At 36.6% G+C, this 21288-nt stretch overlaps 7 protein-coding genes across 7 annotated transcripts; 4 read left to right on the forward strand and 3 right to left on the reverse strand.

Moving 5' to 3' along the window:
- Nucleotides 1-4633: 4633 nt before the first annotated feature.
- On the reverse strand, nucleotides 4634-6965 carry EAE98_007127 (uncharacterized protein; the record flags this gene model as incomplete). The annotated part of the gene is made up of 18 exons (XM_038954750.1): nucleotides 4634-4700; nucleotides 4758-4835; nucleotides 4908-4961; nucleotides 5019-5039; nucleotides 5093-5122; nucleotides 5181-5210; nucleotides 5266-5286; nucleotides 5348-5368; nucleotides 5439-5459; nucleotides 6185-6205; nucleotides 6262-6282; nucleotides 6337-6357; nucleotides 6415-6444; nucleotides 6502-6525; nucleotides 6584-6604; nucleotides 6660-6713; nucleotides 6846-6873; nucleotides 6950-6965. 18 exons carry the CDS (start codon nucleotides 6963-6965, stop codon nucleotides 4634-4636), a joined length of 579 nt encoding a protein of 192 aa, XP_038808892.1.
- Nucleotides 6966-7548: 583 nt separating this feature from the next.
- Nucleotides 7549-10730, reverse strand: EAE98_007128 (uncharacterized protein; the record flags this gene model as incomplete). The annotated part of the gene is made up of 3 exons (XM_038954751.1): nucleotides 7549-9856; nucleotides 9999-10229; nucleotides 10279-10730. 3 exons carry the CDS (start codon nucleotides 10728-10730, stop codon nucleotides 7549-7551), a joined length of 2991 nt encoding a protein of 996 aa, XP_038808893.1.
- A 605-nt stretch (nucleotides 10731-11335) lies between these two features.
- On the forward strand, nucleotides 11336-12596 carry EAE98_007129 (uncharacterized protein; the record flags this gene model as incomplete). The annotated part of the gene is made up of 2 exons (XM_038954752.1): nucleotides 11336-11380; nucleotides 11736-12596. 2 exons carry the CDS (start codon nucleotides 11336-11338, stop codon nucleotides 12594-12596), a joined length of 906 nt encoding a protein of 301 aa, XP_038808894.1.
- A 599-nt stretch (nucleotides 12597-13195) lies between these two features.
- Nucleotides 13196-16077, forward strand: EAE98_007130 (uncharacterized protein). Its single transcript, XM_038954753.1, has 2 exons — nucleotides 13196-14269; nucleotides 14320-16077. The coding sequence occupies exons 1-2, from the start codon at nucleotides 13469-13471 to the stop codon at nucleotides 16066-16068; spliced, it is 2550 nt and encodes an 849-aa protein (XP_038808895.1). The 5' UTR covers nucleotides 13196-13468; the 3' UTR covers nucleotides 16069-16077.
- Nucleotides 16078-16330: 253 nt separating this feature from the next.
- Nucleotides 16331-17534, reverse strand: EAE98_007131 (uncharacterized protein; the record flags this gene model as incomplete). Its single annotated transcript, XM_038954754.1, has 3 exons — nucleotides 16331-16649; nucleotides 16727-17365; nucleotides 17482-17534. The coding sequence occupies 3 exons, from the start codon at nucleotides 17532-17534 to the stop codon at nucleotides 16331-16333; spliced, it is 1011 nt and encodes a 336-aa protein (XP_038808896.1).
- Nucleotides 17535-17821: 287 nt separating this feature from the next.
- On the forward strand, nucleotides 17822-19600 carry EAE98_007132 (uncharacterized protein; the record flags this gene model as incomplete). Its single annotated transcript, XM_038954755.1, has 4 exons — nucleotides 17822-17919; nucleotides 18109-18580; nucleotides 18636-18954; nucleotides 19008-19600. The coding sequence occupies 4 exons, from the start codon at nucleotides 17822-17824 to the stop codon at nucleotides 19598-19600; spliced, it is 1482 nt and encodes a 493-aa protein (XP_038808897.1).
- A 587-nt stretch (nucleotides 19601-20187) lies between these two features.
- On the forward strand, nucleotides 20188-21069 carry EAE98_007133 (uncharacterized protein; the record flags this gene model as incomplete). The annotated part of the gene is made up of 1 exon (XM_038954756.1): nucleotides 20188-21069. The coding sequence occupies one exon, from the start codon at nucleotides 20188-20190 to the stop codon at nucleotides 21067-21069; it is 882 nt and encodes a 293-aa protein (XP_038808898.1).
- Nucleotides 21070-21288: the final 219 nt, after the last annotated feature.

The raw sequence follows: 21288 nt of genomic DNA on the forward strand, positions 1-21288 counted from the left end.
GAAAATCTTAAAAATTCAAAAAAAAAATCAATTTGCTTTTAGTAGGGTAATGATTTATATTTGATAATGAAATAATAATTTATATTCGATAGAATTTTGTTTTCCTTTTTTTTAGCTTTTATTCTTAAAAATATAATATATAAAATTAGAATTTAATAGTGGTTTGTGGGTGAATGACATTTTAAAATTTGAAAATCCTAAAAAATAATAGAACTTTATAAACTAGTTGGGTTAATATTCTTAAAATCTGAAAATTCTAAAACTCTTTAAATCTAAAAATCTTAAAACTTTAATATAGGAAAACTTTTCAAAACGATGGAATTTTGTTAGCTTTTTAACCAATTCTTGAAAATATATAAAATTTATGAAATTAGAAATAAACAGTATTTTTGATATTATATAGTATTTAAAATCCTAAAAATAATAAAAATCCGGAATGTTTGAAGGAGGTTTAATATTCCGAAAGTTCTGGAAAAGTCTAAAAATTCTGAAAATCTTGAAAATAATGGAGTTTTACAAGCTTTTTATTAAATCCTCAAATTCTAAAGAAAATTTGGAAAAAGGTTTAAAATCCTAAATGTTCTGGAAAAACCTAAAAGTTTCAAAAATAACTTATTTGTATTTATTTATTAGGGTAAAACAATTCTAGTAAAGCATCATTTTGTTTTTGATTAAATATCAACTATTTAATATATCTTTTATTAATATATAAGCTATTTAATCTATATTTATTTATTAAAACAAAATAATTCTAGTGAATATTGTTTTTGTTTTTAATTAAAATACAAGCTATTCAATATAATATCAACTATTTATAATTAGCTTTAATCAGTGATTTTGATTAATTACAAAACAGCTAATTAAATCCTTTTTTTTTATATAACATTATACCAAAACTCTATTTTTTTGATAAAAAATTTATAAAATAGTAAAGTTTTGTTAATTTTTTGTTGAATTCTTAAAATTTAAAGAAAATTCTAATAAAAGGTTTAAGGTATTAAACAAATATTATTATCATTTTTGATAATATAAAATAAATGTATTATTAATATTTTATGGGTATAAAATAAAATTTATAATTATTTTGTAAAAAAGATTTTCTTTTTTTTTCTATGTTTTTTTTTTATTTAATTATTCTATTTTATTTTGAAAGGGTATTGATAGTATATTATAGAAAAAGATATATTATGAAGGTGCTTTAGGTATTTTAAAAAATTTGTATTGAAAATCTTGATTTAAATAATATTAATTGTATGTTGTTAGTATATTGTAAATATATTGTAAGCATATTATAGTCTAATCGAGGTTTGAAGTTTTTAAAGCTTTTAAAATTATTTTCAAAAAAATTAGTTAATGGTTTATTTTAAAAAGATTAAATAAAAAGAATCATTAGAATTAATATAAGATAATGATTAGTATAGAATATAGATAAAAAACTAGAATAAAACTTTTTATTAATTTCTTCAAAATCTTTTTCCTAAAGCTATATATATATGAAAACTCTTTGCTTCCGGACTAATAGTCAGCTCGATATTGATTCTATATCGTATCAATACCCGTAATAATAAAAGAATCTATAATCTTCTAAATCAGTTATTATATTCATAGCACCTGAAGCCTTATTTTTTGAAAAAGTAAAAAGTAGAATAAAAATAATAAAAACATAGGGATAAACAATTGAAATAAGGAATTCACCCTTTTTATTTAAAACTATTATAATTATTAATCTCAAAATAAAACTTAGAATAATAATATTCAATATAAACAAATTACTCTATAATCCAAGAAATCAATTAAATAATTTTATAAAAAAATAAGGGATAATTAATAACAATTTTATAAAAATCTATAAAGTATTTTATAAGATTACCTATTCAACTTAGTTTTTTTATAATAAATAGAAATAAAATTTTTATTAACTCTAATTTTTTAATATCATTTCATTTATTTTTCTTTTATAAAAAAACCTTTATACTCTTAATATAATATTTGTTTTAATAAATTAATATAATTTTGATATTCTATTTCTTTAAATTATTAATAAAAATAATTAATTAAAAGATTTAGGTTTGATATATTAAATTGATATTGGAAATATATTATAAAGATATTAGTTAGTAAATCTTTTCTTGAATATAGCAATAGCTATATTATCACGGAGGTAATAGCTAGGTCTAATGGTTACTTTGATTAGGAGGTAGGTATATAGAGTGATAATAAACTAGATTGACTTAAGGTATAATTATAAGGAATTATATTTTGTTTATATATTCTGATTGGGCGAGGTATTTGTTTAATTAGGTATATAAAGCATACAAATGAAATGAATAAAATAGTTTTAGTAATTATAGGAGTGAGTACTCCGAAGGAGTACTGGGATTAGTACCGTAAGGTTATACTATACGGTGAATTCCGTGATATATATTTAATATAAGGATTTTTATTATAATAATAAAAATCTTTAGGGGTAAAGATTATAATATATTTAAAATAATAAAGATATATAGAAATAATCAATCTAATAGAACCTATTACAGATTAAATTATAATTATTTAGAGATTAATAGATTGAAAAATAATTATAATAAAATAAGGATTAATAAAAGATTAATAAAGGATAATTTATTAAAAGAAAAAAGAATTTAGGAAATTAAAAAAACTTATAAAGCTTTTAATAATTTATTAATAAGAGTAATAAGCATATTAAAATATTATTTATTAATTATTTATAACTTTATAATATTCTTATTTTCTTTTAGAATATAATCTGAATATAATTATTTAATACTCCATTTTCTTATATCATACAAACCAAATTTAAAAAATAAATATATATATCTCGAAATGCAATATATAATATAAAGAGCTCTATCACAATCAATCTAAATAAAAACTAACAAGAGTATATAAATAATTCCTATAAAGCTACTTTAGATCAATACTAACCTATACACAATTATAAATTATAGAATTTTAATAGTTTGAAGGAATTAATGAAAAGTCTTTATACTACATTACACCTAGTTAATTCATTATTATTATCTACTCTAATATATATTATATTAAAAGCTATATATAATCCAGTTGACTATATCAATCAAGATTATTATATAATACGCCTAATGCGTTTAGCCTGCTTTCTGTACCCGATTTATCTATTTTTAAGTTATTTTATAATTAAATAATATATTTATAAAGTAAATATAAAATAAGATTCGTAAGTACTAGATTGATACATATATTAATTCATTAGAGTATATTACTTATAATATTGATATTAACTTTATTAAAAAAGCATTTCAATAATATACTATATTAATATCTATTCAGATAAAAATAATCCTTTTAAAAATACGTTATTTAATTAATATTATTAGAAGATTTTAAATACTATTATATAGATCTTATAAAATTATTCATAAAAAGATTTATAAATTCAATATTCATAAAATAATTATACTTTAAATAGCTATAAAAGCAATTAATAATATTATTAAATCTAATGGTTTAATATTTACTTTACTTATTTTTAATATATTTCCCCATATAATCAATATCAATTCTTTAATATCTATTATTAAATAATATACTACTACAATCTCTAAAGTTATAATAAAAATTCATAAATTATATAATTCTATATAGATACAAAAGGTTTTAAATTTTATAATTTATTATCAAATAATAAGATTTTAATTTTTAAAAAAAGCAATAAAACAATTACTAATAAATAAAAGGGATCTTTTTTATTGATTGATATAAAAGGAAAAACATATTTTTTTAATTTATTTTATAAATCTATAAGATTTAGATCTATATCAATAAAACTATATTATAAATATTTAAAAACTAGATATATTAAGGAAATTAAAGAAATTGATTATAATATTAATTTCAAAATAACTTTATCAAATTCTAGTAAAGTTGTATTTTTTTAAACAAAATAGTGATTTTATATATAACGAATTTAAAAAAAACGCTTTTTAAATTTATTTAAAAATAATCAGATATTTTTATCAATATCTTTTTTGTAAGTAGTTATATCTTAAATTCGAGCTTATATACAAAATTATTATTCTGATTGTTTTGTTATTAATCTCAAGAATCCAATTATATATAAAGAATCCAGGAAGAAAGAGATTAATAAATTAATAATTAAAAATATATTCGAAATTATATTATTTTTGGATATTCCTTTTGGTATATACATATTTAAATTGTGATTTATTAATTAAATCAAGAATAAAGAAATAAGTATTTCTTAATATAGTTATTAATATTCTTACTTGATATACAGATCACTTTCGGAGCTTATTTAATATACTCAAGAAGAGATAATAATTCAAATATATAATATATCAAAATCTACTTTAAATTATTATGTTTATTATCAAAAACCAAAAAAATTGTATTCTAAATAATTTTTCAAAAAAAGAATGATGTAATAAGTATAAAACTTTAAATGTATATTTTAGTTTTTCTATATAAAATTATTTTTATAAATAAATTTATAAATATCTTTTAATATATAAAGTTATATATTCTAAGAGTTTTCACAATCATTCACTATATATAAAAAATCAAATCATTAAAGAGCAAATTTTTTAAAATTTTCGAAAGTAAGAAAAGTAATCTACTCTTCTTTTGATGCTCTCTTTTCTCCACGAATAGCAAGTACGAACTGAATCACTCCGCTTATTCTATATTTTGTTAGCTCTATATTATATTTATAGTATATGTAGTAGAAATAGACTTACGCTAACCATATTAAATTAACCCACTTTAATATAAGCATGCCTCGTCCTAATAAGCCCTTCAAGAAAAATCCATCCCATCTATTATACTATAATTAGCTAAAAGAAAAACTATATATAAAACATCGATTAGTAGATTTGTATTATACTTACTTGGTTTTCCGAATCTTATCCTCCTCTACCCATCTAGCTCGAGAGTCATGAATGCTATAAAGATTTAGTATCAGTATATATTATTATTTCTAGATTATAGAATTTACATACTATCGTTCCATTTCATCTAGACTATTATAGTTATTAGTAAACATTCTAGTATGAATGAAAATTTAAAAACTTACTTATTTCTCATTCGACGCAAATTATATGTACTAGAAGAATAAATTAATAAAGTAATATAAATAAATATATAATAACGATTTAACCTACTTTCTCTCCGATATCGCGAGTTGTTGTTTCCTATTAATTAAATTAGATTTATACTAGTAAAATCTTTCTATAAGATTTTACTAACAAATCATTGATTTCACGATCTCTAGAAGAATAAAACATTAATATCTGTACTATTTTGAATCTTTTCTTAAAAATTTACTAACTTCTGTTCCAATACACTTTCTCTGAGATGTCATTCAAAATTAGTTTCTCATCTTAGTGAAAATATATCACTGCCTAGGTAAATATACTAACAGCTTATGCTTTTCATCTTCTCTAAGTATAAGTTAGTTCTGTTAAGTTTCATGAGTGAGAGCTTCAGGAAATAAGCCTGATTCAGAATAAAAAAAGTTAAATCATATCGATTGATCCTAATATATTCCAGGACTTAGAGTCCACCGCTAGGTTATAGTAGGATAGTTTAACATTGAATGATAGCAATGAGAGATCGAATGAAGTATTATAGAACACATGATTTATCTTCTTCTCTTCTTACTAAGAAGAGAATAGATACAGCTTCTTTGAAGCTTAATCAGGCAGATTGGGTCAAGCCGTCTCCAGAATCGACGTGATATGGTAATTTCCGCCACAAATAGGACAGGAGGAGGTTACTTGAACACCATAAAAATGTTGAGAGCCAAACAATAACTAATATTGAATGAGCATTAAGAAGAACGAAGGTCTAAATTAAATTTATGCATGTTGTTGATTTGGCAAATTAGGAACGCAAAGAGCTAGGTAGCCAGTGCATTACTTGCCAGGATAACGATACTTATAGCGTCCAAGACATGGGTTGTGGGCTTGAGATGATCAGATCAGGAAATCAGAGACAAAAAGTCAATTAAGCCAGATATAGAGGACGAGTATTGTCTTCAATGTCATCAACATAGATTGTGATATAAAAAGTTTTGAATACTTACGCCGTGCTTAATTTAGATGATCTAACCGTTCATTAATATGTAAGCTTTCAACAATCCAGACTAGACATAAGGAAAACTTACACATCATCTAAACGTCTTTCGCTAGAGACAAATCAGTCTAAGTGTACATTTATTGATAGTGGGTGAAGAAAACTCACTATCTGCCCAATTCTTCTCTTCTACATTGAATCAACTTTGAATGTTACATATAATTCGGATGTTTGAAAACTTACAAGCCACCAATCTGGTGATTACTACAACACAAAATCAGTATCGAAGACTTTTAGATAAATAATACAACAAATGCTTACAATTTCTTCTCCACCTCACGCCAATCTCTCCTATATTTCCCGTCAATGACGGGATCTAAAGAAGTCAAGATTTATAGAGAGACTAACTTTCCTGCCTGGAATTCATTTTCCCTAACACGTTCTTAGAATATGTTTTATTGGTCGATTCAATATTGAATATAATACTTACAGGTCTTCATATCTTTCATCACTGAATGCAAGTTAACACAAAACTCAAAGCTATCAATGTCAATTAAAAGACTCACTTCTCACGCTCTCTTTCTGCTGCAGCAACGTACTCCCTAATACTCTTAGTATGCCTATAGAAGATTATCAGGCTGGTATATGGTGAAGCTTACTCGACGGAGACACGGTGATCAGAGGGTTGGGTCCTTTGAAATGGTTCATTAGTTGATGTACCCAATGGAATCAAGACGAAAATGAGAACTTACCCTCTGCGCTTCTGGTGCGGGGTTTGATCTTTTTTCAAAGTTCAAACATCAGTATATATCACTGGAGAGATAGAGATGGGCAGATTATCCAATCTATCACATACCAGCAGCGTTCGACATTTTTGCTTACCGTGAAAAGGAAAAGAATTTTGAGAGCGTTTTTATCATTACATTCAAGAATGTTCTTGAGAAAATTCAGATGTGAGCTTACCCGTGATAGATTTGGTGTTGATTTCAAAATGGAAAGCGATCTCAAAGCGCCTGCCTTGTCATCCCCAAGCGTTACTTCCTCTTTCACCCGCGAAAAAGAAATCACCCAATTCAACGCATGGACTGATTATGAACATTGTGATAACTCACAATACGATGAACTCAGATTTCTTCCTCTGCTGTTCATTACGTTGGCAACTTATCAAAAATTTCCATATGGTGGCCAATATTCACGAAAATTTCAAAGAATTCATATTTACAATTGCAAAGAAAAAACTTCTCAGATTGGTTTTACTACAAAACATGTCACGGTGAGATGGATATAAAGAGTCAAGATCTCGTCTGAATTGGTTTAGGAAGTTCTCATTTTTGAGAACCGATGCAAGCTACGTGTGCAGCGTATCGTTGCAGTCTTTTTCATTTTTATCAAAAGATTTCTTGACTTTAAAACGAAAGAATTAAACTGGAACATTGAGAATCTGTGGTTGATTAATTAGTATATGCTAATCCAATATTTCCAACTAGTCATGATCCACTTCCTAATCATCGATGGCTCCAATTTACCACCTTTCATCCTAAACATTTCATCTACAGTCCGCTCCTTGCTTCTCCAATATTTTCTCATAGTCTCAGTCAGCAACTTTCTGGAGGTGATTGTTCGTCCTTGGTAATTGAGGGTTGTATTCGCATCTGCCCCATTGTCTAGCATGAGTTTGACAATTGCCAAATGGTTTGAGACCAAAAATTTCTCCTCCTCGGAAAATTGCTGATTTTCACTTTCTTCCGTGTCCACCGGCGGTAGGATTGCGCAAACATTACGGACGGCTATCTCAAATGCAGTCCATTCACAAAGAGCTGGAAAGTCTTTTAGCTTTTTGTTAGGCTGCGCTCCATGTTCCAACAGTAATCCTATCATGCGATTACTAGGAGGAAATCGATCTCGCCGATAATCCGAGTTTTCCATCTGCTCCATGCCATGCACATAGTATTCATCTGTTCCCGCAAGCGCATATGCTAACAAGTTGTGAGCAACAATTCCTTTCGTTTCGGAGGCGAGTCTCTCTAAAATAACTCTGACGTATGCACAAAGATCCCATTTGGTCGCGATGTGTAGAAAAGAAGAGAACTTCGCCGGTGCCCAAATGATTCTTTTGGACCTCGCACTGTGCGTCAATGCCGCAAATGTATCCAATGGTTCAACGTAAGCATTTGATCCCGCAATTTCAGCATCGTGGGCGTAGTTGAGGACTGTTGCCACAAATAAAGGAAGGCCCGAAGGCTGGGTTAAAATGTTTTTCCGAGGTTTGGAGATCTGAAGTTCTTTTATGTATGAGCACATAAGGGCAGTGTGGGGCTCAAAGCCTCTTCCATTGCTATGTTTCATGAATTTTTGATGTATATCTGAACGTTCTAAATATTCTCGGACGCTGCGATGCAAATAAGTGACGCGATATCCAAGATATTCAAATCCTGGGGAGTATTTCGGTCCGGTCTCGAGCAATCCTGCACATCTCACTTTTAGATGATCACTAATCTCTTTGTTTCTCAGCTCCAGGTCCTGAAAGTTGAATTTGATATCTGCGAAACGACTGGTGCCGTAATCAAGAGCAAAGGACAGAATCAGTGTGTCCAATGATTTAACGCTCCTCTGATGTACATTTGCCGCTTGGACAATGAGAAAAATTGATGCAGCTTTCTTACTATAGAAGGGCTCAATCTTTCCAAGCATCGAGGAGAAAAGTTCCTCTAGATCTTGCGGCAATATTTCCATACGTTCCTGCAAATCTTGCAGGCTATCTCTATTGTCGAGACCTCTTACAATCTCCTGTAATACAAGCCTAACCCACAAGAAAACCCCATCTGCTCGCGATACAATATTTCTGATGAGATTTAATGCTTGAACAGGCTGTTCTACGCATAAGCGTCGATAGTTAACATTCTCTTGGAGACTCGACTTGACATAATGGTTGATATCGATACATGTTAGATCTTGCAGCCGCAATGATGGTCCAGATCCAAAAGCATCATCGAATCCAAGTAAAGGACGACTGGAGACGCAAATTTTTAGCCACGGTACCTGAGCGAGCATACTAAAGTATTTGGTTATAGCTGAAGGTTCCCCTTCATATTCGTCAAGACCGTCAACGAACAAACAAAGTTTGAAGTGCTGTACGCTTTGGCTTACGAGGCTCCGCATTGCGGCCTGCAATTCGGTTAAACTCCAGTACTCCATTTCCATCGGATGAACCTTTTGGTGTGCTTCAGAGAACGGTCTAACCGAATCAGTGTAGGTTTTGGCCCATCTTTGGGGAAAACAGACAGGAATAAGATCAGGAAGATGTCCCAGAATTTGGGAAAGAAGAGCTCGAAGAAGACCGCTTAGAGACCTCTGTACAAGAGTCCCACTGTTCCAAAAATAAAACCTGGCCATAACAATGGGTAAAGGAGCAGACCATTTTTCTAAAAGTACTTTCGTTTTACTGTGATCATATATGAATCTCATCAGTGTTGACTTGCCCGAAGCAGCTTTTCCATTGATCCAATAAATACTGGACCCATGTTCTAACCAATGAACAAAACTAGGCCACGGCGTAGATTCATGGCTATCATTGAATAACCACTCAAATGTTCCTCGATATACATCCGCGATAGTTTCTTCTCGTTCTTTCAATGCTGGGAACTTTAAATTTTGGACAAGGTATTGAGCAATCTGCAAGCGGAGTGCTTTTTCGTGCCACTCATGGTTGTGCAGAACCTGATTCTGAGATGTTTGTTCTTCGGCGAGTATCAAACTTTGGCTCCTAATACATAGGCAAATGAGCGAATGTTTTGAACGACTCGCGGGTCGAGAGGCTTTAGTTGACAGACAACAATCTGGACTGTTGAAAGTATGGCTTGGGATTGAATAATGCGAATTGAAAAAAAAACACCAAATAAACTCACTGATTTACTTCAATCTTGTCAATCTGCTGCACAATACCTGATGGAAATGTGTGCTTCTCAGCCAGAATTTCAATTCTGCCGAGTAACTGAGTAATTGCTATCGTTTGATCTTGGATCCCTTTGCTGACTTCATCCTGATGTGTGAGAAGGGCAGTAATAATAGTCTTCGTACTATAGTCGAGGTGATCGAAGCGAACTTCTTGATTTGATGATATCGAATCGAGCTGATCTCTTCTGCTCGTCATTTTCTATTGATAGAGGACTTCATTGAGTTACTTACCGAAGATCCACGACGATGTGCATCTGAATAGAATCTCTCAGTAATGCCAGTCGATTCGTTAAAGCCGTCAAGTCCTTCTCAGTCCACACAGACTTCAGCGCTTGCTTAACAGTTTCCCATTTCCTACGCTTGCCAGTGGCTGTCAATTTTAAACTGTTTAGCTTATTACTGAGTTCAATGGACAATTCTGATGCATCTCTGCATATGAACATAAATGCGTCATCTGATGGTGTAGAAACGACTCCCATCCCAGATAAGCCCCAGTATGAATCCGAGAGCCTCTTGGACATCTTAGTTAGATCATCCACCACAAGACCCAATTGTTGGTGAACGGCCAAAGCTTCCGCGCCCGATTTGTATAGTTCATTAGTACCAGCCAACACCTTCGAGCTGAAATCCACGAATTGAATAATGGTTCCTGCCAATGACAACGCGTCTAATGGGTTCATCATTGTGATGACGAAGAACAGATATTGAACTAGTGATGGGAATTTTAAAAAGAAGTGGAGGTTCAGCTACAGGTACCACGACATCAATGTCGTAACAAGGCTGCGGAATTTGACCCCCATGACATGTTCCACGAAAGTCATCATTTTCATCGGCCAATGAAGCCCCGGCTAATAACGAAAGATACCAAAATGCCCAGGATGGAATTCCATCGTTTTGTTTACAGATATATAGCAAACATAAACTAGGTATCCAGCAATATCATTTTTAATGAGAACCTGTCATAAATCGTTTCTCAAGGACCCTCTTGTCGTTAAGATTTATGAGTCTGTGAGTTTACCTGCCCGCAAGTGTAACACTGCGCTAGTCCTGATTGGGCGCAGTTTTTCCCGCTAGCGCCCGCTTTACCTCCCCAGCCCCTTACCCCCACGTTCGTCGCTCCGTTATTCCAATTCCTTTCTACTTTCAAGACTATCGTCAGCCAGCCGACTTGAGAAATTTTTGGCGAACAGCAATCATAAAGCGGGCTCCTTCGTAAGTATTGGTTTCTGCTCAACATGATCAAACACTGATAGAGCAAAGAGAAATTCAAAACCACTAAAACACAAAAATGGCATCAGTATATAAGATTGCGTTGGTGCAGCTCTGCCCGAAGGTTCGTTGGCATTCATGTTTTTAACTGCTTTGGCAATGATCTGTCAGTGATGGATCTTTATCACAATGACACCACTTAGAGACCGTTAGAGGCGTTTCCGTCCTTTATTTTCTCACTGTTTGAGCTTAGCCAGTCAAGATAGGTTTCAACGTGGGGGTTCTGGCTTTCGGTCATCATTCCTATATAATTCTTCTCAGCAGTTTTGATACAAAAAGAGCGATCTGGTTCCAAAATACTAGCTTTTGCTTCTTTCTTTTCCTGTCATTGATTGCTCTTCGTATGTGATATTCACAACATACGATGCTCACGATTTTCTAAGTTATTGAAAGAATTCGAGCTCATATTTTTCTACTAGCCTCTAGCTATTGATTACAATTATAAAAAAGCAGTAGAATTTATCAGAGAAGCCGCTTCCAATGGCTGCGACCTTGTCGTTCTGCCTGAATATCACCTTACGTCATGGGTTCCAGATGAACCTGAATTCCTGCCACTGTGTCACCACGACATCACATCTAAATATCTCTCTGGCTATCAGTCTCTCGCTTCCGAACTCAAAATATCTATAGTGCCAGGAACTATCTGCACTTTACACCCCGAGACTTCTAATCTCCACAACACGGCTCACTTCATTTCCCCTGAGGGCAAAATACTTTCCTCCTATACCAAGAAAAATCTCTGGCATCCTGAGCGTCCACATCTAACCTCGTCTACGAATGATCCACATACTACTTTCGATACTCCTCTTGGGAAAGCCGGTATGCTTATTTGCTGGGATGCCGCATTTCCTGAAGCATTCCGAGAGCTCATCTCTCAAGGCGCGAAGCTCATCATCATCCCAACCTTCTGGACTCTCAGCGACTGTACCCCTGCAGGGTTGGCACGAAATTCGCTCTCTGAAGAATTGTTCGTTCAATCTACACTAGTATCTAGAGCCTTTGAAAATACGTGTGGAATCATATTCTGCAACGCTGGAGCACCTGTAGGAAAAGGGAAAGAGAATTCTGGATTTTTGGGAATCAGCCAGGTCACCGTACCATTCCAAGGAGCTCTAGGCAAAATGGGAAGAGAAGAAGGAATGAATGTGGTAGAACTAGACATGCAAATCTTAGAAGACGCGGAAGAAGCTTACAAGGTACGCATGGATATTGGACGAGATGATTGGCATTATGCACATACATTGAGAAGGGGAAATAGCAATGAGGAAAGTAAGTTGTGAGGAACGAGATTCGATTCGGTCGTACCTTTGCTATCAAATCATTTGTCGATATATCAGATCATTTCAATGTCTCAAAGCAGCTCATATGGTTCTGGGCATTTCGTGGATTTCGTGTGGAAGAGAGAGATACAACCAACATTAAAATGTGAGGTAGTCTTTCGACCATATAGACGAAACCGAGGAAGATCCAGTAACTCGCTCGGCCTGCTGAATGTAGCTTTAGTATGTCAATAGTTACCTACTAGGTAGTTACTGATATTATTGATAATTCTTTTTAAACATTGACCGACCATGATACTGATGTTTGAAATGTTAAGTACCGAAAAATTAGATGAAGGTCACAGCCGAAATCGACGAAACAAACATTTGGCTCCCGCTGAACTATCATGTACTTGATATATTCTCGGTGTGCATTCAAACGTGGATGATGCCTTCGGATGAGATGTTTGTCGGCGCGGAACGTGCAGTTTGATAAATTCCCATCCCCACTTTTAATATACACACTCAGTACACCAGTAACGACCTCATGCTTATTAATCAACATCCAAGTTCACCAGTTCTGGTGTTCCTGAATTTACTTGCTTCGGCGTGCTCCAACATTGTAAAGACTCTTGTTCGAGCATAAGTTTATGTACGGGTATTGATTGCCGATTTATTATATATGGCTTGGAACTTGACATTCTCTTGCTTTAACGTACCTTCTATGATCGATCATTAATCCACAAAGCCCTGATAAGGCATCGCGACCAAACCAGGTAGCAACACTTTCTAGGGACATTTTTCTCGGACAATGAGATCACCAAGCACGACGCATGTACGCAATCGATATCAACATCCACTGAAATTCCAATCACAATACCTGACAAACAAAAATGCCTCCAAAGACCAGGGGAAGAGCAAAGGGGAAAGGCAAAGCTGCGAGTCAAAATGCAGTCCCAGATGTATATCGTGATATGCTAGAAGAGGCCATACCGTCGCAGTCAGCAGTACCCGAAAGACCTTTAAAGAGACGGAGAGTTGTTTTACGAGATGCTGTAGTTACGGCATCAGAAGCAGGGCCTTCGAAACCTTTTGTGGCGGAGTCACATGACGAAGCTAAAGATGATGAAGATGTCGAATTTGAGGATGTCATGACGGCACCAACGAGTCTCAATGGTGAAGGCCCGGAGGGGGACGTGAATGGGCCCCAGCAGACTGCATACAGAGATTCGGATGAAGAAACAGACGAGAGCGATGCAGATGTGGAAATTGACTGGGAAAATATTAATTTTAACACCAAAGACGATGAACCATCAGGAGATCTAGAATTAACCCTTACCAGACCAGAACCTCAACGTCGAACTGCTACCCCCAGACGTAAAACTCTCACTCAAGGAGACAGAAATCTTCGATTAGAGATTCATAAATTGCATCTTTTATGTTTATTGTCACATGTTCATAGAAGAAATGAATGGTGTAACGATTCTGAAGTTCAGGATTCTCTTAGACCGCTTTTGAATAGGAAAATATTGTCATTTTTGAGGCCGAGAAAGGATCTATCGCAATTCAGTCAAGCTGAATCGTTGAAAAAAGGTTTGGATATGGTGGCTGTTTTGTGGAGGACAAAGTTTCAGATTACAAAGAGGGGAATGAGGCGGGCATTGTGGGCGGATAGTGAGGACGATATTAAAAATGTAAGATTTCTTCTTACTTTTTTTTAGGAAAAAATCTGACATATTTACAGTACAAATTGCCTGAAGATGCAGATGCTTCATATGAGAGGGTAGATTTTAGGAACGCGGCGACGGTACTAAAAGGCTCTAGAGACTCAGGAGCGCAACTGTTCTGTGCATTGTTACGAAGCGTAGATGTTGAAGCCCGCTTAGTTTGTTCTTTACAACCCCTATCCTTCACCACCGGCGGCCCATCCATGCCCAAACCACCCAAGCCGAAAGTGAGACCAACCATTCCACCTCCACCCATACCCTCACCAGGACCCAGTAACTCAACCCTTCTCTCAAATCCACGCAGTCGTCTCGGACATCCCGGGGCCGCCGGCTACAGTATTCCTACAATCAATCCCGCACCTTTACCGCCACCCACCCCAAAAGCAAAACCTATTCGCGAATCTCCCTTCCCCATATTCTGGGTCGAAGTCCTCGACTCTGCTCACCAAAAATGGATTCCCATCGACCCCCTAGTCACAGAAACAATCTCTAAACCCCGCTCCTTTGAGCCACCTCTCACAGATAAAGAAAACGCGCTCTCTTATGTCCTTGCCTTTTCCTCAGATTCATCCGCACGGGACGTAACACGTCGTTACGCCAAGGCTCCCAATTCCAAAACCCGCAAACAACGCATCGAATCCATGCCCGGAGGACAAAAATGGTGGAACAAAGTCCTCTCCCACTATTCCCGTGGTTGGAAGACAGATGTGGAACAAATCGAAGATGGGGAATTGGCAGCATTAGAAGGAAGAGAACCTATGCCAAAAAATGTACAGGATTTCAAAGACCATCCGGTTTATGCACTTGAACGCCATTTGCGAAGAAATGAAGTTATTGTTGCGGAAAGAGAAAGTGGGAAAGTAGCCACTGGGAATGCGAATGCGAATGGAATCAAGAAATTAGAAAATGTATATCGTAGGAAAGACGTTCACATATGCAAAAGTGCAGATGCATGGTATCGACTTGGTCGCGAGGTAAAAATGGGCGAAGAACCCGTCAAAGTCGTACCATCTCGAAACCCACGAAAAAACGATTTTGCAGACGAAGAAGAAAGAGAAGAAAGAGCAGGCACAGCCCTCTACACACAATTACAAACTGAACTCTTCATTCCACCCCCAATAGTAAATGGTCGGGTGCCCAAAAACTCGTTCGGAAATATAGATATATATGTACCATCTATGGTTCCTAAAGGGGGCGTTCATATCTCAGCACCCGAATCTGTATATGCGGCAAAGTTGCTGGGTATAGATTTTGCAGCCGCGCTTACGGGATTTGAATTTAGAGGGAGACATGGGACGGCGGTTTTAAGGGGAATTGTGGTGGCGAAAGAGTATAGAGAGGCAGTAGAAGAGATTGTCAGGGGATTTAGGGACGAGAGGGAGAGGGAAATAGAGGAAGAAAAGAGGGAAGTGGTGTTGAGGCTTTGGAGGAAGTGGTTACTGGGGTTGAGGATCAAGGAGACGGTGGATGGGTATTTTGATGATGAGGAAGGGGAGGACGATGCTGAGGTTGATGAAGAGGATGGGGCTCACGATGAGAAGGAGGAAGCGGAGCCCGGGGTGGAGGACGGTGGATTTGTGAGAGATGACGAGGAAGAAAATGAGGGTGGATTCGTGAAGGAGGATGAAAATGATGATGGGGATGAAGGGGGTGGTTTCGTAAGAGAAGATGAGATTATGGAGAGCGATGATAGCAGTGAGCTGAGCGATACGTATACAGATGATGAATATGACGATGATATGGGTGGTGGATTTATTCCAGAATAGAATCATATATAGAGCAAGTATGATAAATTATACATTCATTACTTTTATCTAACCATCTTACAATTCCGGATCACAATCCATATGTTCTCCTAACGAATCCCACCTCGAGTGAAAGAAGTTCGTTGATCGTAGCAGTGGGTTCATAACCACAACTGCTGCAATGCGACGATTCCAAAGAAACTGGAGGCTAACTCAGACATTTCATAATAACCTTACTACGGTCGGCCTTGTGTCCCAAAACCCGGAATCCATCGCTCTCACACTACTCCTTAACCCCCATAACCCAAGTCATATATCCCGTGGGCCATGTGTGTCTCTCCCTCCCACTCAACACCTTCCACCCATTCGTATCACCGCCACTCTTCTTCATCAATACCTCCACTTCACCTGCACTCCTGGTCCTTACAGAACTTATGATTCCATCAAAAACTAGCACAAAAGGAATAATCGGTATAATATATGTGAAAAATAGATGACCAGGAGAGCGCCAGAAGTAGAAGGGAGTAATTCCAAGAATCATTATGCCCATGGCGAACATGGTTATTAGGGAGGAAATAGTGCGTTCTTGGAGCTCGAAAATACTGCACCCATGTGTTAGAAATTTCGGCAATAACAATGGGAAAAAATAACATTGAGATGAAAGCAGGGGAAAATATACCCAAAACCATCCGCAGTCTCCACCGTGTTCTTCAATATATCGCCTCCCAATTCATCACCAAAATGATGAAAAGCCAAATTATACAATCGGAAAACTTTGGTCTCGCCATGTACACCATTTGTCTCGCCGTTGACGTTCTTCAATAGATCTCTCGGCGCATTTGCTGCATCGACAGGCTCAGATATAAAATTGAGGTTCTCGCTGCGTTTCGACGCTTCTGTCCAATCGGGTATATGAGGATGTAAATCCGTTAAAACAAATTGTACTTTTCCATATCTATCATCGCCATTAACAGGGCGTGGTGAGCGCAGAGCGAGTCCGTCTATCTGATTTTTTGGCGTAGCTGCGACTTCGGCATATGAGACTTCATGGTTTGCGATTGATGAGGTCGAGGCATTGGTGGTAGAAGTAGAGGAGTGATTTAAATGTGCATTCATGTACACTTCGATATAAGGGGTGGGACCCCCGGCCCCGGCACAGAAATCGACATAAGTATAGGATGTGACGTCGTTGGAGAGCACTCGAGAGAGGGTTGTGGCGACTAGTTGGGCGGGGGAGGAGGGTTGGATGATGGGGACGCGGAAAGTCCAGCAGAGGGTTAGGCAAGATTGAACTTTTAGACGGAGGTATTGGGGAAACCTGTGAAGAGGCGTCGTTAGTTGTAGCAAGAGGTGGGATGGCGATGAAGTATCAATGAAAGATGGGAGAAGTGTGGAGCTTGGAGAGCTTGTCTTGAGCTGCAAGGGCCAACATACCAGGGTTGATCATTGATCTCAAATAAATGAAGTCGTGGACAAATGAGTACCATTTTTCCTTTTTTATTCCTCGTATCTTCAATTGGATCACAATATGTATCTCACGGTCAAAGATAAGTGCCGTCGATTGAATAATGTCGAGTTGTAACAGACGAATGATGAATGATGTTGTATCCCAAATATGAGACATGAAGCTTTATCTCTTATCCTCACAACGCTACTCAAGTAACCTAGCACTAGCCCAAAATCAGGTTCCTTCATTCCATTCTTATGCATATTGCATCACCACATTTTTCACGTTCATGATTCTTTGTCTGATGTCGTACGGAATTGAAGGAGGATGTTCATCTCGATAATTATATCAATTGTCATTGCGATTTGTTTGGGGACTTCTTTGTGTAAAGGTTCGGAGATTAAGAGAAATGGAAAGAAACTGAGGTACGTGAACGCGAACTTGGCACGAAATCACGAGGTTGCGCATCTTTTTAGTGATGATCCTACATCACATTGGAATTTTGTACGAGTGTACATTCATTCGTCCTTCGTGTTGACATCTGGCAAATCTCGCACAAATGTTTCCATCACAGTCTTTTCCCCGGTCACCTATCAAACTAATAAACTGTTCAGACGACCACCAAATACATTACCATTAGTTGGAAATGGTATCCTCTTTCTCCAAGCTCGTCACAAGCTCTTTTCCTGGTTCGTCAAGTGCGAGCGCAGATTTGGATGGGAGACATTTGAAATTTCAGTTCCTTCATTGCCACCCGGTGTTGTGATAAATGATCCGAAAAATCTCGAGTACGTTTTGAAGAATGAAGACATTTTTGCAAAAGGGGACTTCTTCAAAAGCAGATCTTGGGATTTATTTGGCAATGGAATTATCAATGCTGATGGGGATCTATGGAAAGTTCAGCGAAAAGCTGGCTTGAATTTTCTCAATGCTTCAAATCTGAAAGTTCTTACCGATGTTGCACTTCCAAAATATCTAGAGGAGACGCTGGCACAGCTTAGGAATGCAGGAAATGGCAGGACCATCGATTTGGAGGCCGTATTTCATGAATTGACTACGAAGCTTATGGGTCGAATGGCATACGATGTAAGGATTGTAACCTTCGTAGTTCAGATATGGGGCTCTCCACTGATAGTGTTAGATGGACATGCGTTCAGGTGACCCGTTCTCATTAGCTTTCGAACACGCATCCGGAGCTACCGGAGAAAGGTTTCAAAATCCCCTTTGGCCTGTCACCGAGATGGTATTTGGTGGTCGTTTCAGATCATCAATAGAAAAAGTCAAAGCCTTTGGTACTGAGATTGTATCGAATGCTGTTAAGGCCCGACAAGACAAGTCTCTGGTGAACAAGGAGCAAAAGTCCTTGGATTCTATTTCCGGCAGTTTAATCAATTCTCTCTTGGATTCAATTGACGACCATCAAATGGTAGCAGATGCAGCCCTGAATTATCTTTCTGCTGGTACGTATCACATCGAATGGCCGTGTATCCATTCTTCAGCTGATGATGCCTAGGCCGTGATACTACTGCACAAGCTTTAACGTGGGCATTTTATCTTCTAATGCGTCACCCAAGAGTCATGGACAGTGTACGTCGAGAAGCAGCCTCTCTCACTAAAGAAAGTACCCGCAAACAGTCAACGACATACAGGCCCACAATCGTCCCGTATGCTATGGCTGTTTTCTATGAAGCACTGAGACTTTATCCACCGGTGCCATTCGAAATCAAGCAATGCGAGCAAGCGACTACACTACCCGATGGAACCTTTCTTCCTAAATATGCCGTACTAGTCTGGTGTCCATGGGCAATGAACAGGTCAAGGTCAATTTGGGGTGAGGATGCTGATAATTTTAGACCCGAGAGATGGCTCGAAGACGGCGTCATAATTTCGAAGACTGCTTTTGAGTATCCAGTATTCAATGGGGGACCGCGTACTTGTCTAGGAAAGAAAATGGCAGAAGCTGTGGCTGCTCAAGTAATTGCAACATTGGTTGTCAATTTTAACTTTTCGTTGATCGACAAGAAAGAGAGAATTAGTAGGAATAGTCTTACTTTGCCCATGGAGGGTGGGCTGCCGTGTAGAGTGAGTATCATTGCCTCTGCATGAAGCACAATCCCATTCGCAGATCCTGATTGTTCAATTGTGGAAACTATCCTTTCGTTATCTTATTGACAACTTTCATTGCTCATTCAACCTCAAACATAAACCATGGATGTCCCAATCCGGGCTGAATAATATCATTCGGCGTTTGAGCTAATTTTATTTAATCCCCGAGTTTGTGATATCTTGTGCAACATTTCGATAGTCGAAGCTCTACTCCTTCTCATTGATCAATGCCATGTGAACACGAATAATTATTCGAGAAGGACCTGAGTTCGCCGGAGAAGTTTAATCAAGGATGCTCTAAATTTGTTGTTCCTTCCCTTGTTCGGCAAATCAACCAATCAGATATGCACTTATCACCAAGTCGTCAGCGTCCTGTAAGCAGATGACAAAGACAAAAGAATGGAAGTCCGCGGCCGCTTTCAGATTTAACAAACTCTGGCCATTATATGCTCTCCATATTGACATAATTCAGACATGGGTTGCGGAATGTACCCCGCGATTCTGAAGACGGACGTGTATAAATGTAAGACATGAGCCACATAATCGATCTCCATCTGCTTGACATAATCACGCATCGATACTCAAGCATGACTGCCGTACACCTCAAAACTATTAAGGCTGATGGCGTCGACATATTCTACAGAGAAGCTGGGCTCTCTGATGCTCCTACGCTCCTTCTCCTTCACGGCTTCCCTAGCTCGTCTCATCAATACCGCAATCTAATTCCTCTTCTATCTAAGAAATATCACATCTTAGCTCCAGACATCCCTGGATTTGGGTTTACTACAGTTCCCGAAAACCTCAACTACAAGTACACATTTGATTCTTTAACCACTTCCATCGAGTCTTTCTTACGTGAACTAAAAGTTCAAAAATACTCAATCTACCTCTTCAACTATGGCGGTCCAATCGGATTACGTCTTGCACTTCGTCAACCAGACGCCATACAATCAATAATCTCCCAGAATGGCAACGCATATACCGAAGGACTCGGTGGTTTCTGGGCCCCTCTTGAACAGATGTGGGCAACCAAAACAGCTGAAGAACTCGCCTCATCCAGAGAATCCCTCAAAGGAGTTATTTCCCTTGATTTTACCAAATGGCAATACGTTACCGGAACCCCAGAAGCTAATCTCCACAAAATTGCACCAGAGTCTTATACCTTAGACTATGCTCTGATGTCCCGTCCGGGAAACACGGAAATCCAACTCGATCTTTTCTACGATTATCGTACGAATATTGACTTGTATCCGGAGTTTCAGAAATTCTTTAGAGCGTCAAATGTACCGATTCTAGCGGTTTGGGGAAAGAATGATGAGATTTTTGTTCCGGCTGGGGCAGAGGGGTTCAAGAAGGATAGTAAGAATGTGGTGGTGGAGTATTTGGATGCGGGTCATTTCGCTCTGGAGACTAATGTTGAGGAGATTGCGGATGCGATTTTGAGGTTTAAGGAGAAGTTTGGACTTTGAGAGGGCGGAGAGACGGATCATTTGGGATGTTTTAGTCGAAATATCAGGCGGAAATAAATGATTAAGTTAAAGGAATGTTTGAAATCATTCGGAACAATCAGAACCTCTATTTATTAGACAATTTATTATGTTGGTTGAACTGGAAAACGATGAGAGACTCTACCTTGTCTTATTGTGAGTTTATGGTGAGTTAGTTGATAAGTAATCATCTGGTCACAA

The sequence above is a fragment of the Botrytis deweyae genome (genome assembly GCF_014898535.1).
Source record: "Botrytis deweyae strain B1 chromosome Unknown BDEW_016, whole genome shotgun sequence".
Classification (NCBI taxonomy): Eukaryota; Fungi; Ascomycota; class Leotiomycetes; order Helotiales; family Sclerotiniaceae; genus Botrytis; species Botrytis deweyae.